Below are 15,574 nucleotides of genomic sequence, written 5' to 3'. Positions count from 1 at the left end.
TCAAAATATCATTTGTAAACCACAGGTTTTTACCAAATACAATGAGAGGGTCACAGGCACAGCTCATACAATATGGGAACAATTAATTTAAAATAATGTAATTTCTGCTGTGAATCTATGAATAGAAAATTCTGAGTTTTGTGGCAGAGACAGATGCAGATTAATGATTAGATGCATAAGAAAACTTGATAATATAAGAAACCTCACTTACTTTCTGCAAACAACAACAAAGTGGCTGCATCTTCCCACACCTCCTTTTCGTTGTAGATTTTCATCCTGTTAACTAAGGAAACAAAATATTTGAAATAGCTTACATAATTAGGAACAAATATGTAAATGTAACTTGCTACTTGTATATGTTCAGGAAAATAGCCAATTTTTAGGAGCTCCTTCATGTGATTTATAGCCAGGGTTACAGTAGATGAAGTCATGCAGTAGTGATTGTTGATGTAGAAGAGGTCTTTCTAGGTCTTTCTTTCTGTAAGCTGTAGAATGTAACACCTCCCCCCCCCCCCCCCCCTTCCCACATATACATATATATTCATTTCGCTGTAGTTTACTATGCACTATCTGATCAAAAGTATCCAGACACCTATTAATAGACATTAATATGAGAATTGTCCATCCTTTACCTTTATGAAGGCCTGAGCCCATACTTCCTTAAGAGCCATAACCAGAGAAGGTAGCAATATTGGACACTGGGGTCTGAAGTGAGGTCAACATTCTAACTCACCCTAAAGGTATGCCATTGGGTTCAGGAAGAACTCTGGTCAGACCAGTCCATTTCAGGAATATTGTTGTCCACAAACCATGGCCTCACAGATGCTGCCTCATGACAGAGACCATCATCATGCTGATACAAACAATCATAGCTTCTGAACTGTTCCTCTATGGTACACAGTGCTGTAAAATGTTTTCATATCCTTCCGCACTTGCAATTTTCTTAAGTGTAATTTTGAAGTTAAAAAAACCATGAAAAACACCTCCATACTGTAACACCACCTCCTACATATTTCATTGTTGGCATTGCGGCAGGTAACATGTTCTCCAAGCATTCACCAAACCCAAACTGTTCCATCGAATTGCCATAGGGTGTAGTGTGATTCATCACTTCAAATCACCTGTTTCCAGCCATCCACTGTCCAGTGGCATTGCTCTTTATACCACCTCAAATGTGTCTTGGGATTGCTTTGTGAGGAGCTGCTCAGCCATTGTAACCTATGAAGGCCTATTCTTTTTAATTCACTATGCACAGACATAGAGCTAACTGGATTGCTGGCAGCACTATGAAACTCATGAGTGATTCCTTCCACTGATTTTGTGTGATTTTTTAGGTTCACTTTCCACATTGCTTGGTGATCCTTGTCTCTCAATACATCAGGTCTGTGTCATCTTTGTTTGGCTGTCCACTTCACAATCATATCACTGACAGTTGACTTAAGCAGCTTTAGAAGGGTTGAAATGTCCATGAGAGATTTGTTACTCAGATACATCCTACATTCAATGTCACTGAGCTCACCTGTATGACCCATTCCACTATTACTGCTTCTCTACTGCCGGAACAGTACTCCCTGCCACCTTTTGAACTGACATCTAGCTCAATTCTGAATTATAGAAGGTTGTCTGGATACATTTGATCAGATAGTACACTTTTGAAGCAGACAGTGTGATCTTATACTTTTGGGTAAAAAGAACTGGTGATACAGCACATAACAGAATATTCACTAGTTTCCTTGCATCAAGTAAGATTAATGCCAGGATGGTTCTTTGGAAAGGACATTTACAGTTCCCTTCTTCATCCGTATTCAGTCTCAGATTTTGCTCTGTCTCTTATGATCTCATAACTGATAGGACTAACTGCTAACTTTCCTTGTCTTTTCTTCCAACCAAGTCATTTTCAGCATGAAATTAAAAGTTGGGAATATCAATCTGAAGAGCAACTAATGGGAATGAGGAAAAAAGTTGAACAACCAAACCCCCAGTTTACAAATAATTTCATTGTAAAAGTAACAAGTAACTGAATAGTAGAAGTATTGATTTATCAAAAGGTATGTACCATATTTATCTGAATCTAAGCCACACTTGAATGTAAACTGCATCCTAAAAATGAGACTCAAAATTCAGGAAAAAAAGGTATCTGAATCCAAGCTGCACCCAATAAATGGTACTCTAAAATCTAGGGGGAAACAAATTATAGGCCACACTTCAAAACTGAAATGAAGTTGGTTCCTTCTGACCTAAGATACAAATTAGATAGAATGGATAAAGATACATCAGCAGTAGTTGGGTTCGAGTTGTAAGCATAGCAGTTGCTTAAGCAAGGTTATTAATTTACTCTTTCAAACATTTAAACCCTCATAATTTGTCTGCAAAGTATTTGTAGTTGTAAAAGATTTAAAAATCAATACTCAAAGCCAGTTGCCATGCTTCATTTCTGACTGTATCACTATTCCACAAAAGAATAATATTAATGTAAACATAATATGATTTGTATATTCTTTTGCGTTTGCTGTTATCTCAATGGAGACTGTTAGATGGACAGGATGTAAATGGGGTAACAACTAACAAGGAGGAATACATGGCATGATGTTTACAATCACATTATTCTTATGATGATGAGTGTACTGTGGTCATAGGAGCCATCTCTTCTCATTGGTATGAGAACACTCAAGATGTAGCATTGGCCATATTGATGTACACACAGTCTTTTCAATTGGCTTTTTGTAGTAGACTTCAAGTGTATCGCTAACAATGCTTACAAAATAAGAATGAAAATAACTTAGAAATCGAAAGCAGACATATAAAACGAAATTTCATAAGATTTATAGCACAAAATTATGAAATTTTGAATTTATCAATTAGATAATTCTGAATCACTGTCAATTGATTCCTGGTTGTACAGTTCTTCATTTAGATAATCATACTGTCTAGTGCACTCAGTATTGAACATTTTTTAAATGCCTGTTGCAAAGTCTGATTTGTAACACACTTACATGCATCAGTCAATTGGCACACTTGCGATAAACTCCCACATTTTACATGTCCTGTTGGTGTCAGTTCTCTGTCATTTTTAGAAAGGCAGTCAGTGAACATGCGTTTAAGCTTGCCCTCAAATTGTTTATTCAAACAGACATCAAGTGATTGCAGAACTGGCATCATCCCGCTTGGAATTACTCCCAAGTCTATTTTGCTTTCTAATAAATTTCATTTTACTGCAGGTGTTGTATGGCCTGCGTATGCATGTAATACCAGCTGACTGTGTAAACCAGCCATTGCACCAGGACAATGATTCCATACAAACATAATCCCTTACAGCACTGTGTCCTCTGAAAAACACCCACTTTCATTTGATTGTATAATTAGATTTTAGAAACCCAACTGATTTCAGTCAAGTCTTAAGCTTATCTTATAGGACTATAAGATAGTCACTAAATTGCATGTGACATGTGGGCACACAGCAAGCGGCAAATGTGAGCATTATTCTTTCTTCCATCTTAAAAAACTCCCTACTCTCAACTACATAAAGGAAAGTTGTCTACATTGAGAACTCGAACATTTATTGGAAATGAAAAGGATAAGTAACCTTGTCACTATGACAGGTAGCAATAGAATAATGACATTAAAAACTAAAACCACATAGTTCAGTAGTGTCTCTTCTTAGGCACGGAATAAGTGTGTACGTCAATGCTCCAGGCGGCGAGCGCAGAAACTTCTTTAACTTGGTGATCAGCTGATCATGCTGTGGAACACGCGATCTCCATCATTACCATATCAGCCCCACATGGAGAAGTGGATTGTTGTGTACTTCCATCAGTCCTGATGCCATTGAGAAATCTTGATGGAAAATGGACACGCCAGCCTGAACGTGTTTGGTATGGCAGCTGAGGTACCACGGTTTCATCATATGGTGGTTTGATTGTAGAAGGCAAGAAAGGCAGTTGGCTGGTTGTGGACGGCAGAGGTGCATCAAAAGAGTCATGAAACACAAACACATGCTTGACACAATCGATGAAGACGGTACTGTGTTTGTCTTTCAGCAGGATGTCCATTGATGATGTCCGGTATACCATCAAAGCATGATGTGAGTGCTCTTTGTTAACTCTCTATGCACAAATGAAGGATGTGAACCACGTTGTGATGATGGTTGAGGTTGCATTTTGGCAATGTATTTTCTGAGTTGAGTTATTAATTAGGGTTGATATAAAAGGTCTCCCAATGATGCTCTTGACTCAACAGTTTCCCCTGGTAGATGAAGTGTCTCTCCATAAGTCTCTCCATAAGTGGGGCCCTGCTGGTGATGCATCAAGGTCTGGGTCTGGCTTGTGTATTGTTCATAGGCCGAGAAGTATCAGGGATAAGACTTGTTGAATTTGTATCGCAGCGCATGAGCACTGCTTTCAAGGAGTGGTGCCAGTGCTCCTCCATTCCATTGGTGGCTATTTGGTAGCTTGTGGTCAGATGTTGTGTTACGCCACATAATTTGCCTGTCTGCACAAAAAGTTCAGATTGAAACTGACACCCTCTATCAGTTGTTATATGTAACAGACAACCAAACTGTGTGACACATTGCGCCATAAATGCTGTTGCCAGTGTCTCAGCAGAGGTATTGCCTAATGGGATTGCTGTGATTGACGTGTGAATCTGTTGATAATTGTTAATAGGTATCACTGTCCTTCTGATGATGGCTGGGTCCCACAATGTCTAGGCAAATGTGAGGAAATCTCTCAGTGACCTCCGGAAAGTTGATAATGGGTGCATGCACGTGTCATGTAATCTTACTTGGCTGGCGTGCCATGCAAGAGTGCGACCACTGTTGACAGTCGTTTTGCATACGTGGTGAAAGGTAATGGGAGATGACAAGTTTCACCGATGCTCTGATGCCTGGGTGGCATATGTGTAGGCCATGGATAATCAACTTGCATAGTCCCACTGGCTCATGTGGGCAGTTTCTTCTTATGGAAGTTTTGCAATAGAGTTGTGTGTTTGCTTCAGGTATGTTGACAAGTTTGACCTGTAGGCCAGTCAGTGTATCGTGCAGAAGGTTGCAGAGGTCTTGACTGGTGTGCTGCACATCACATAGGTATGAAAGTTTGACAGTCTCCATGATTGCACTAACCTGACATGAGCAGTCAGCCACTATGTTCTTGAGGCCTGAGATGTGCTGCATGTTGGTCAAGAATTGTGCTACTTATTCCAGCTGCCTAAATTGCCTTGGCGAACATTTGTCATCATTTTGCCGGAATGCCTTTGTGAGAACCTTGTCATTGGTATGTATGGTAAAGGTTCTTGCTTTCAGTTGGGTGCAGAAGTACTTTACTGCTGCATACATAGCTAACATCTCACGATTGTATCCACTAAGTCTATGCACTGCTGGCAACAATTTATGTGCAAAGAAGGCAAGAGGTTGTCATGTGTCAGCAACATGCTGCTGAAGTGTAACTCTAATTGCTGTTTGACAGTTGTCTACAACTAATTTTCAGGGGTGCATCTGTGGTAGAGTGTGTAAGGAGAGCTGTGTCAGCAAGAGTCTTCTTGGCTGCCTCAAGCGTGCCGTTCATCGTTGGGGTCAATTGTAGTAATGCTTTGCTCTCTGCCTTGGGACCAGACAACGCAGATGTGAGTGGTTCCTGCACTTCATCAGCATGTGGCAGATGGCATTGGTAAAAGTTGAGCATGCCAAGGAATCTGCTCAACTCTTTTGCTGTAGCCAGTTGTTTAATATGACCTTGACTTTCTCTGGTAGTGGGCTCAAGCCTTCTGATGAAATGCAATGTCCCAAGAAAGACATCTCTGGTTGACTAAACACACACTTTAACACATTTAGTATGATGCTGTAAGTAGTGAGATATTCAAAAACCTGAGTAAGGTGCTGCTTGTGTAATTCTGGCGTTTCTGAGAAGATGAGAACATCATCAAGGTAAGCAAAACAATGGGTCAGGCCTCGTAGTACAGAATTGATGAATTTCTGCCAGATTTGTGCCACGTCCCTGACACCAAAGGTCATAAACAGGCTCTCAAATAAAACAAAAGTTGTAATTATTGCTGTCTTGGGAACGTCTTTCTCGGACACAGGAATCTTTGTGTATGCTTTAGCATAGTCAAGGACACTGAACACATTTCCCAGCCAGTGAACGGTTGTAATCTTTTAAGTGTGGCACTGGTTAATGATTTGGAATGGTCCCAGCATTCAAAGTGCCATCGTCCCTGCATGGCCGCCATGCACTGTTCTTTTTGGGGACCAGGTGCAGCGGACTTGACCATGTACCACTAGATGGACATATTATCCCTTCTGCCAGCATAGCATCAAACTCAGCCTTCACTATGGCATACCTGGTTGAGGCCAACCGACTGGGCCTACATGAACTGAGGTGACCTGTATTGGTGTCAATGCAATGAGTAGTATTGTTGCATACCTGCTGCAGAGCCCCGGGAGGCCTGGTAACTGTCAGGAACTGGTCTAGTAGCTCTCCTGCCACTATCTGGACAAGCTTGACATTGCAGTTGGCCGGGTGGCATTGATATCAGGTCACTGACAGTCCAGTGACCGCATCTACAGGCAGGCGTCGGCGACGTCGGGCAGCAGGTAGTAGTGGGTGTGTAGGTCTGCTCTGATGATTGGTTCTGTTATGTCAGTGACAACTAATTTCCCCAGATCTAGTTCCATAAGCTGTGTACTTTATGTTCAAATATCAGAATTATTGGCCTCTGTCAGCTTGAAGGTGGTGATCGGGCGATATTAATGTTCTTTTTCCTGTGGCAGAATCCTTAAATCTGAGCCGGTATCTATCAAGAATTTGCTTCCTGACTTACAGTTAGTGAGATACAGGTGAGAAGAGGGGCCGACATATGTGTTCACTGTCAGTGATTACTTTTAGTACCATGATCAGTGAGGAGTTTAGACAGTGTCAATTTTGCTAATCATGCCACTGTTTAATTGTTGCTCCAGTGGCATATTATTTTTTTTTTTTGAAAACTTGTCACAGTCAGGTTTTGTTTCTGTTGTGGAGCAATAGCACATAATGACAGCATCAGATCCAGAAGTGGACACACAGCATCTTGTATCCTGTCAGCCAGCATGGCCATTTTGTTAGAGGACATCTTGGTTTGAGAGCAATTAAAGCTATTACTTTTGCTGGCAGCCTACTACTCCATATTGTACATAGTGGTGCATTTGGCAAGCTGTGAGTGTCCATTTTGGTTCTTAAGTGATGTAAATATTGTGAGGGTTTCTTGTCACTGACATCATCTTGTGTGAGTACCTGTCATACTCTCTCCTCTGGAGAGGAAGACACCCAGCTTATTAGTTCTGACTTCAGTTTATAATATGCGTCCACTTCCATTGGTGCTGTTATTACATCTTGTACTTCTGCTGTGAATCTTTCATAAAGTTGACTTACCACCAGACCAAATTTATGCCTGAACATAAAAAAATTTGCTTCCACTTGCGCAAACCAGAGAGCCAGATTGGTAGCCCAGAATGGTGCAAGTCATACAGCCAGTCTTGATGTGTTATGCATTTCTTTATTCAGCTTTTATTACTGCAAATCAATGCTTTCACATTGTGAACTGTTTGTCTGAGCCACTATCATGTTGGGGTCACCACTGAAGCTTATCTTATAGGGTAGGAGACAGCCACTAAATTGTGTGCGATACATGGGTGTACAGCATGTGGTGAATGCAAGCTTTATTCTTTCTTCCAGATTTAAGAAACTCTCAACTATATAAAGGAAAGTCATGTATGTTGAGAACAGAAACATTTATTGGAAATGAAAAGGGATAAGTAAACTTGTCACTATGACAGGTAACAACAGAATAATAATATTGAAAACTAAAACGTTCAATAGTGTCTCTTCTTAGGCATGGAATAAGAGTGCACATCAGCACTCCAGGTGGTGAGTGTGCGAACTTCTTTAATGTAACTTGTTAATCAGCTAATCAGGCTGCTGAATGCATGATCTCTGCTGTCACCACTAGTCTTTCACTTGACAACTATGAATGGGGGTAATTTATGTCCATCTACTGAGAAAGCCATGACAGACATCTGCTGTTTTTCACTCTTGATATAAAGATACTTGTATATTTATTTTCTCTGGCATAAACTGTGTAATTTGACAGCATGTCAACATATACAGGAGTTCGGTCAGCGTTTCCAGACTGTCCAAGAAGGTACTGGTTTTCAGTGCACCACCTAATTATGATGCACTGAAATTCCACAAGATTTTTGTCATAATTTTTCAGCAGCCTCTGTGCAATTGAAGTTCACCTCTGAAGTAAAAAACCCCAGCACTTCATAAAAAGACCAATCCAGTTGTAGTCACCTTAAAATCTTCAATATTTTCCACTCAAGAAATTTCATGTGCCTTAATTTTTAAAATTTCAGAATTCACAGGCATTAGCATTGCGATATTTGTGTAAAGAATGTTATTATTGTTGCTACGAATATTTGAAAGGCTGCCACTTTCAAAGATGAGCAATACTGAATTTCTATTTCCTTCATTGGATGATATATTAAAATTCAATGGTTGAAATTTGAAGAAAAGTAGACTCATCTGCCGAAGTTTTCATGCCAGTCTTTATCCCTCTGCCTGCAAAGCATGTCTGTGTAGTTCTGCAAATATTCGAAGGCAAAAGTTAGTAACGATGGCTCCTAGCACCATTTTTCAGAATTTTCATTTGCTTTGCACTCAGTTCTAAGCCACAGGTGGTTTTTTGAATCCTGAAGAAAGTGTGGTTTAGATTATGGTTAATATGGTAAACAAGATGGAAAACTTTACTGGCTTTCAGAAATATTCTTTTTTTGCTAGTATACGCATGCACACACATGTATATGCTCAGTTGTATGGTTACAATGTGTTAGCTGAATAGACTGTGCCAGAACTGCAATTATGTTGTTCAGCTGTGTTGAGGTGTTATGTTCAGTTGAGTGGATGACAGGCAAGAGGAGGCAGGAAGTGGTTGGGAGGGTTGAAGAAGGATGGCTGATGGCTAGAAGGCAGTAGCAGCAGATGCGTGAGATACGAACTCAACATAGGGACTGTAGCTGGCGAGCCACTGCAGTGCATAATGACAATGATTTGGAGGGGGAGGCAAAACAGTGGAAGGAGAGACTGTGAGTACAGGATCAGTGAATGGGGTGGGTGTGGGGTAGGGGGCTAGCAAAGATTGAGGACAGGAGGATTACAAGCTCAAAGGAACTGTTACAAGGATAGCTGCTGTCTAAGCACTTCAGAGGCATCATTGCACCACCTGCTGCCTCTCTATCTCAGCCATCAGCCCACCTTCCCCAACCCTTCCTTCCATTCCCCACCTTTTCTTCTGTTTCAGCAAATCAACACCTCTACTAGTTGATGAGTTGTTACCTTTACTTCTAAATTATTTACATTACACCAGAATTATCCATTACGCTATTTAAACAACCACTACTTTACTTTTCATTACAAATATCAATAAATATTCTTCAAGAAATAAAAAATGGTTGCACTATCCTTGCACTGAGGTAGCTGTTCGACATAGACATTTAATATCTGATGAACATTATACAATGAATTAGGCATTCAGAAATCATTTATTTACTGTACAGTGCCCCAGGAATTAATCTGAAAATACAATTCAGTGAAAAAAAAACGAGGTTCAAAATGAACAGCAAAGATAGATTACATTTTTCACAACTGATAGGAACTGGTGCACATGTGCTTCACTGAAACAAATGAAACTGGTGGAAGTGATCGATAAAAAACTCTTCACATATAAAGGAAAGAGAAAGGTGTTTTGGTTGAAAGATTTGTTAAGAGGCATCTTTTATAAATCTCATTCCATATCTGCGTTTAGCGCCACTATGGTAAGTGCAAACATATGGGCATTAGTTTTACAATATATTTGAACAGAACGTTGTTCTTCATGCAGATGAGTTTTGTTTCATGACATTCAGCACAATCATTGTGCCACCCTAGTTCTTACTCATATTTGCTTCACTTCCAAGGCTTTGCATATTTACTCTTTGTAAAATAATGGTTACATAAAAGCAAAGTACAACATATAGCTGGACCATAATTTCAAGCTGCCACTATCGTAGGCTCTCCAATTGAAAATGTCTTATGTCTTACACATCGTTTTGTAATAATTTCAATGTGATGAATTTATGTCAAGCATAGTGCAGTGTTAGTGTGAATGTACTTCTGTAGAAAAAAGGCCTTCCACTACAAAAAGATGCTTCTAGCATGTCTGCCAAGAATGTGAAAAAATAATGGCACAAGTGCACACATGCAGTAGTGTAAGTTTCAGAAGAGTGTTATATGCCAATCTTGCAAAGTAAATGGCATGACTGTTAAGTTTACTTGTCCAAGCTCTACATTAAACTCATCAGCATAAGAAAACTAGTCATGAGAACATAAAACCTACTCAGAATTACTTCCTGTTTCAGCAGTGAGAGGGCCTGTATCTCGCTAATTTTGTTTACTTATTCAATCTATGTCTTGTTTAGCTCTCTCATTGTGGGGGCAAGTACATGGGGTTACCTGATCACTTCTACTGAACTTATGTGTAGCAGCTAGATGTACTTAACAATTATAGGTCATGATGTATTTTGTGTGTGTGTGTGTGTGTGTGTGTGTGTGTGTGTGTGTGTGTGTGTGTGTGTGTATGTGTCACTGATTGTTAGTGAAAAACAGAGAAAACAGCAGAACCATATCAGTGCCTCAAGACAACAGAAAATTATAGAAATAATTATGTATCTGTATGAATATTCACTTTGCAGTAGAGGGTGTGCTGATTTGAAACTACTTTCCAGATTAAAACTGTGTTCTAGACTGGGACTCAAACCTGGATCTTTGCCTTTCACGGGCAAGTAGTCTACCAACTGAGCTATCCAAGCACAAGTCATGACTCACAGCTTTACTTCCACCAGTATTACTTCTCCTACCTTCCAAACTCCACAAGCATCTCCTGCATACCTTACAGGACTAGTACTCATGGAAGAAAGGATGTTGAGGAGATGTGGCTTACCCACAGCCTATGGAAAAGATCCCAGGTCAAGTCCCAGTCTGGCATCCAGTTTTAATCTCTCAGGGACTGTCAATGATATATCAGTATACGAAATGTAAAGGAAATTTTAACAGAATTAACAGATTTGGCATTCATTGGTCTTTGATATATGCCATTATGATACATTCATTTGATGGTTGTTAGAAAGTGTGTACCTGAATATCGCCTTCAAGAACATAGCGGTCAATGAGCTGATATTCCTTGCCAGATCTGGGTCGGAGGGTTGTAGCGGCCTGTCTCCCTAACCTGTGAAATAAGGAATGGGTCAATGTGAAGACCACAGAAAGTTAACTGCGTGGAAATCGTTAAAGAAATAGATAGAATATCATTACCTTCGTCCGTCCTGCACATCCGATGAACTGTGTGAACATAAAGATAAGGTGTCCATGTAATCAGAAATATTTGAGGTGCCACTGCTCACACTCTGTGAATCAATATATGGAATTGCAACAGAATTTTCTCCTTCAGGACTTCCAGAAACTGAAAAACATAATCAACTATAGTAATTACATTCTCATAAAATTTTATAAATGTATGTTTGAAAAATCAAGTAACCAATACTATAAGCTTGAGATTTAAGTTTTAATTAAGATAGGTTGTAGGAAAAATATTCATAGAACCTTGAGTAAGTTCACAAAGAACTTATAAGAATTTTGGAAGTCTCAAGCTGAGCTGCTGCACTAACCTGAAACCTTTTGGTATGTAGGCCCTGCTACTTCAACTGGTGAACACTTTGCAGTTGCAACAGACTTCTGGAAACACAGCAGACTGTTTTTTACAGGATCAACAGATTTTGATCTTCTTGGTAGAGAGTAATGTAGACACTTTGTATCATAGCCAGAATGATTAATAAGTGCAGATAGATTTTCAGTCTGTGACAAGTTTCTTGCCTTGAGTAAGATTAAATCCACTGCAACCCCTGAGTCATTAGAACTGGAAGAATCTCTGTTGTTCACTGGCTTACAAGGGACACTGGAGGAGCGACGTATGTGGACAGGCAGCAGAAGGCTGTCTGACAGATGCCTTTCATTTTCTGCAGGTTTCTCCTTAAGACTGTCTCTGTGAGAAAAATGATTGTTCATGCATTTTGGTAGACTACCAGTACAGTCAGATTGCCTGGCATGAGATGGTTGCTTTCTTTGAGGGAAAGTATTCCACAAATGCAACTCTAGAGATTCATCAGAATGTGGATGCGTACAGATCTGTTTTAAATAAGTAACTCTTTCACAATCACATGCAAACTGCTCTTTACACTTTTTCAAATTTTCTTGTGTTTTAAATTCTGTACTATCTGACAGAGAGTTTTCTGCTTTATTTCTCCCATGTCTGCATGAAGAGGTTAATGGTGTATCACACACTGTTATGTCTGGTTCCTGAGCATGGTTGAAATATACAGTGGGTATTTTGCATGGTGTGTGGTAATATTTTCCTCGACTGCCATCAGCACTGTTGCTACATGCATCATCATGAGCAGAAGTATTCGGGATATTTTGAACTGAATCTATATCTCTTGGACCTGAACTAGTGTGCAGGTTTTCTGTTGGTGAACTTAGTGGAGAATTATCTCCTGGATGGAGCAATAAGTCTTTACCAGGAAGCATCATTAAGTAATCATCTGATACACTTTTCTCCTGTTTAGTAGACATTAGATTTTCAACTTTTTCTGCCTTATCTGGGCTGTCAACACTAAAATTTTCTGCCTGGAAATGATGTCCGCATTTTTCACATATTCTCACTACATTAGGATCAGTGCATGAAATAATATATTTATTGTCTTGTTCTCTGTTGGCCTGCATATTTTTGTCAGGGGTACATACTTTATCTTGTTCTATTCCTGCTTTCTTAAGTACATCTTTTACATTTTCATAATATTCTAAGGAATCAGCAAATCCCATGTTTTCATAATATCGGTCTTCACTTGAAGGGGCACTTGGAGCTTCACAGACACCATCTGATTGTTCAGTTTCCAGGTTGGTGATTCCTGTTTCAGTGGTACTAGTTGCTGTTAAGTTTCCACCATAAGTTCTTTCTGTAATTGCTTTCTGACAGACACAAGGAGAACCACTGCAGTAGCATCTCTGATGCAGAGCAGTCTCCCTGTTCCTTTTCTTTGATTTGTCTACTGTGGCATATAAAGCTGTGGTGTTTGAAGTATCAGCAGTTGTCATCATTTCATGCAAATCCAGGCCAGCACATCGGGAAGAAGTCCCAGTGTCTTCCATTCCATTTCCACGTCGGCAGTATGGTAATGTCATGAAGTTACCAGCCCAGAACATTACTTTCTGACATGGGCAGTTCCCATGAGTATATTTTTCTTTGGTATTCTTGTTTACAGTCCCTTGTCCCGTCAGTTTTAAAGGATTGGATATAGAAGTAATTTTGTTGCAAGGCCTCATAAAACATTTACATGGCATTCTTGATGTTTGTGTTCTTGGCAAAGTATCATAATTGCCACCAAATGAAGACCCTCCAGGAACTACAACAGGCTCACATAATTTGTGAACTTTTCTTGGGGTGCCGCAGTCTACTTTTAATGCAGTGTCTTCTGTGTCCTCCATTACAGTATCACCCGTCATACTTTCATCGGATCCTTCTTGCACCTAGAAGAATGAATAACTAGTACAGATCTTGTGTGGATTTTTAAAGTAAATTGTGGTTAATGTAACACATAGATTAATGCCTTACCTCAGAGCAAATGTTTTCAGTAAATGTACTGGGAATGTCATAATTGTGATCTGAAGCTCCATCTGTTATTGTATTTGGTACACAGCTATCCTGTTTAATAAATTCAGTATTGTTTCTACATTTATAGCTGACTTGTTGTAGTGTCAGTTTTTGGACATGTGCTCCCAAACTCACCGGTACAGAATTTTCAGTTAATTTATTCCTGTTAGAGAAATTTGATGAAGCTGAATTCTGTGATGAAGAATTATGAGCACGAATTGTTTGGGATGAACAGTGCCAACGATTTAGACATAAATTACATGTGGCTGTCCCCTGAGCTGTGTTGAATGTTGGCAGTACAGATGTATTGTCACCTGTTGGATAAGATTTTGACATTAGCAATGGATCTTGTTGAGATGTCACTGTGCAGACTTGTTGCTGGTGTATAGGGTAGAGTCTTTTGAATGGGCTGTGCTGCATAATTTTCTCCAGTGAACTGTGAGTGGCAAGGTGGAATGGCTTGCACTCAGTGCCGGATGTTTCATTGTCTGTCAGACGACAGATGTTCGTACCAGCACAACAGTGACACAACTGTGCCCCTGCCATGACATGCCTGTTGGAATCTGGATTAAACAAAATGCTTTGTGTCTCAGGAATGGAATTATTCTGTAGATGTTCCTGCACTGCTGTTTTTGAGCAACTAACTCCATCAGATCTAGAATGTACAGTTACATGTTGCTGAAATATTTTACAGTTCTGTCGATGATAACTATGCCTGCAGGTCATAATATCCTTAGGAGAGGCAGCAAACTGATGACCACCGATATTGTCTAGAGGTTGTTCAGTGCATCTTTCTGCAGCTGTGATTTCAGATGCTGTCCAAAACTGAGAATTGCTGTCTTCACCAGTTTTGCTGTGAATAAAGAAAATAAGGATTAGGCAATGTGTACTAGATGCACTATCTTTTGTTATTACAGTTTGTAACTGGTATGTACATAAAATACTTTTCATTGTTACACCACAAAATTAGGTTTTTAAGAGTAAGTTACAAGGCGTATTTAAAATTTTGCATACTGGTACAAAAATAAAAGGAAGAGTCTTGAAACATACGATATTTCTGAAGTCTGATCATACAGAAGGCTTGTCCAACTGTTCTAGAGACACCAACTCAGTATTTTTATTGTTGTAGGCAAAAACAAGGTGCGTGGTTACCCAGAATCTTACAATACAAAGACAAAAACTTAACAAAACTATATGTAGATAAAGGTAAACCACCATATCTCTATGCACCATCTTATCCACATAACTAACTGCTACCTTTCATATGTGCTGTGTGTGTGTGTGTGTGTGTGTGTGTGTGTGTGTGTGTCTGTATATTCAATTGTGCACACAGTAGTTGGTTTGATTTTTATGTATTTACTAGCCTTTTCCAATGGTTTTGCCTTTGTATGCGTCCAGTGCAAACATTGCACTCACCACCTACTTCTCCCTCTCTGTGTCCACCTCTTCTCCTTTCTGTCTTTCTTTCTATTTCCCCCTTCCCCTCTCTCTATCTCTTCATCTCCACCTACCTCTTCTCTTTGTCCATCTCCTCTGTCTCCTTTCTCTGCTTGTATCTTCCTCCAGCTCCCTCCATCCATATGCTTCTCCCCTCTCTTCTCATCTGATCCTGTCCCTTTTCCTTTTACACTAACCAGCTACACCTTCCACCTGCCTGCTACATCTCCCCTTCCCTTGCCCTCTTCTGTCCATCTCTTGCTTCCCCCCCCCCCTCTGACCATCTCCTCCTGCCCCTCCCCCTCTCTCTGTCCACCCCTCCCTTCCCATCCCTTCCTCACCCCTCTCTCTCTCCATCTCCTGTGCCCCTCCT

At 40.0% G+C, this 15,574-nt stretch overlaps 1 protein-coding gene across 1 annotated transcript in view; it reads right to left on the bottom strand.

The window, feature by feature from the left end:
* The window catches only part of LOC124594877, a 307,913-nt gene that overhangs the window by 32,244 nt on the left and 260,095 nt on the right, over positions 1 to 15,574 (bottom strand). The window contains exons 7-11 of the mRNA XM_047133346.1: positions 13,726 to 14,617; positions 11,726 to 13,640; positions 11,373 to 11,520; positions 11,196 to 11,286; positions 212 to 283 (exon numbers count right to left, since the gene is read on the bottom strand). Of these exons, the coding sequence (XP_046989302.1) occupies positions 272 to 283; positions 11,196 to 11,286; positions 11,373 to 11,520; positions 11,726 to 13,640; positions 13,726 to 14,617 (3,058 nt within the window). The 3' untranslated portion in view covers positions 212 to 271. The remainder of the gene's footprint in view (positions 1 to 211; positions 284 to 11,195; positions 11,287 to 11,372; positions 11,521 to 11,725; positions 13,641 to 13,725; positions 14,618 to 15,574) is intronic.

Source organism: Schistocerca americana, chromosome 2 (assembly GCF_021461395.2).
Source record: "Schistocerca americana isolate TAMUIC-IGC-003095 chromosome 2, iqSchAmer2.1, whole genome shotgun sequence".
Classification (NCBI taxonomy): domain Eukaryota; kingdom Metazoa; phylum Arthropoda; class Insecta; order Orthoptera; family Acrididae; genus Schistocerca; species Schistocerca americana.
The sequence above is the reverse complement of the archived record's forward strand: the minus strand, read 5'-3'. Positions and strand labels throughout refer to the sequence as shown.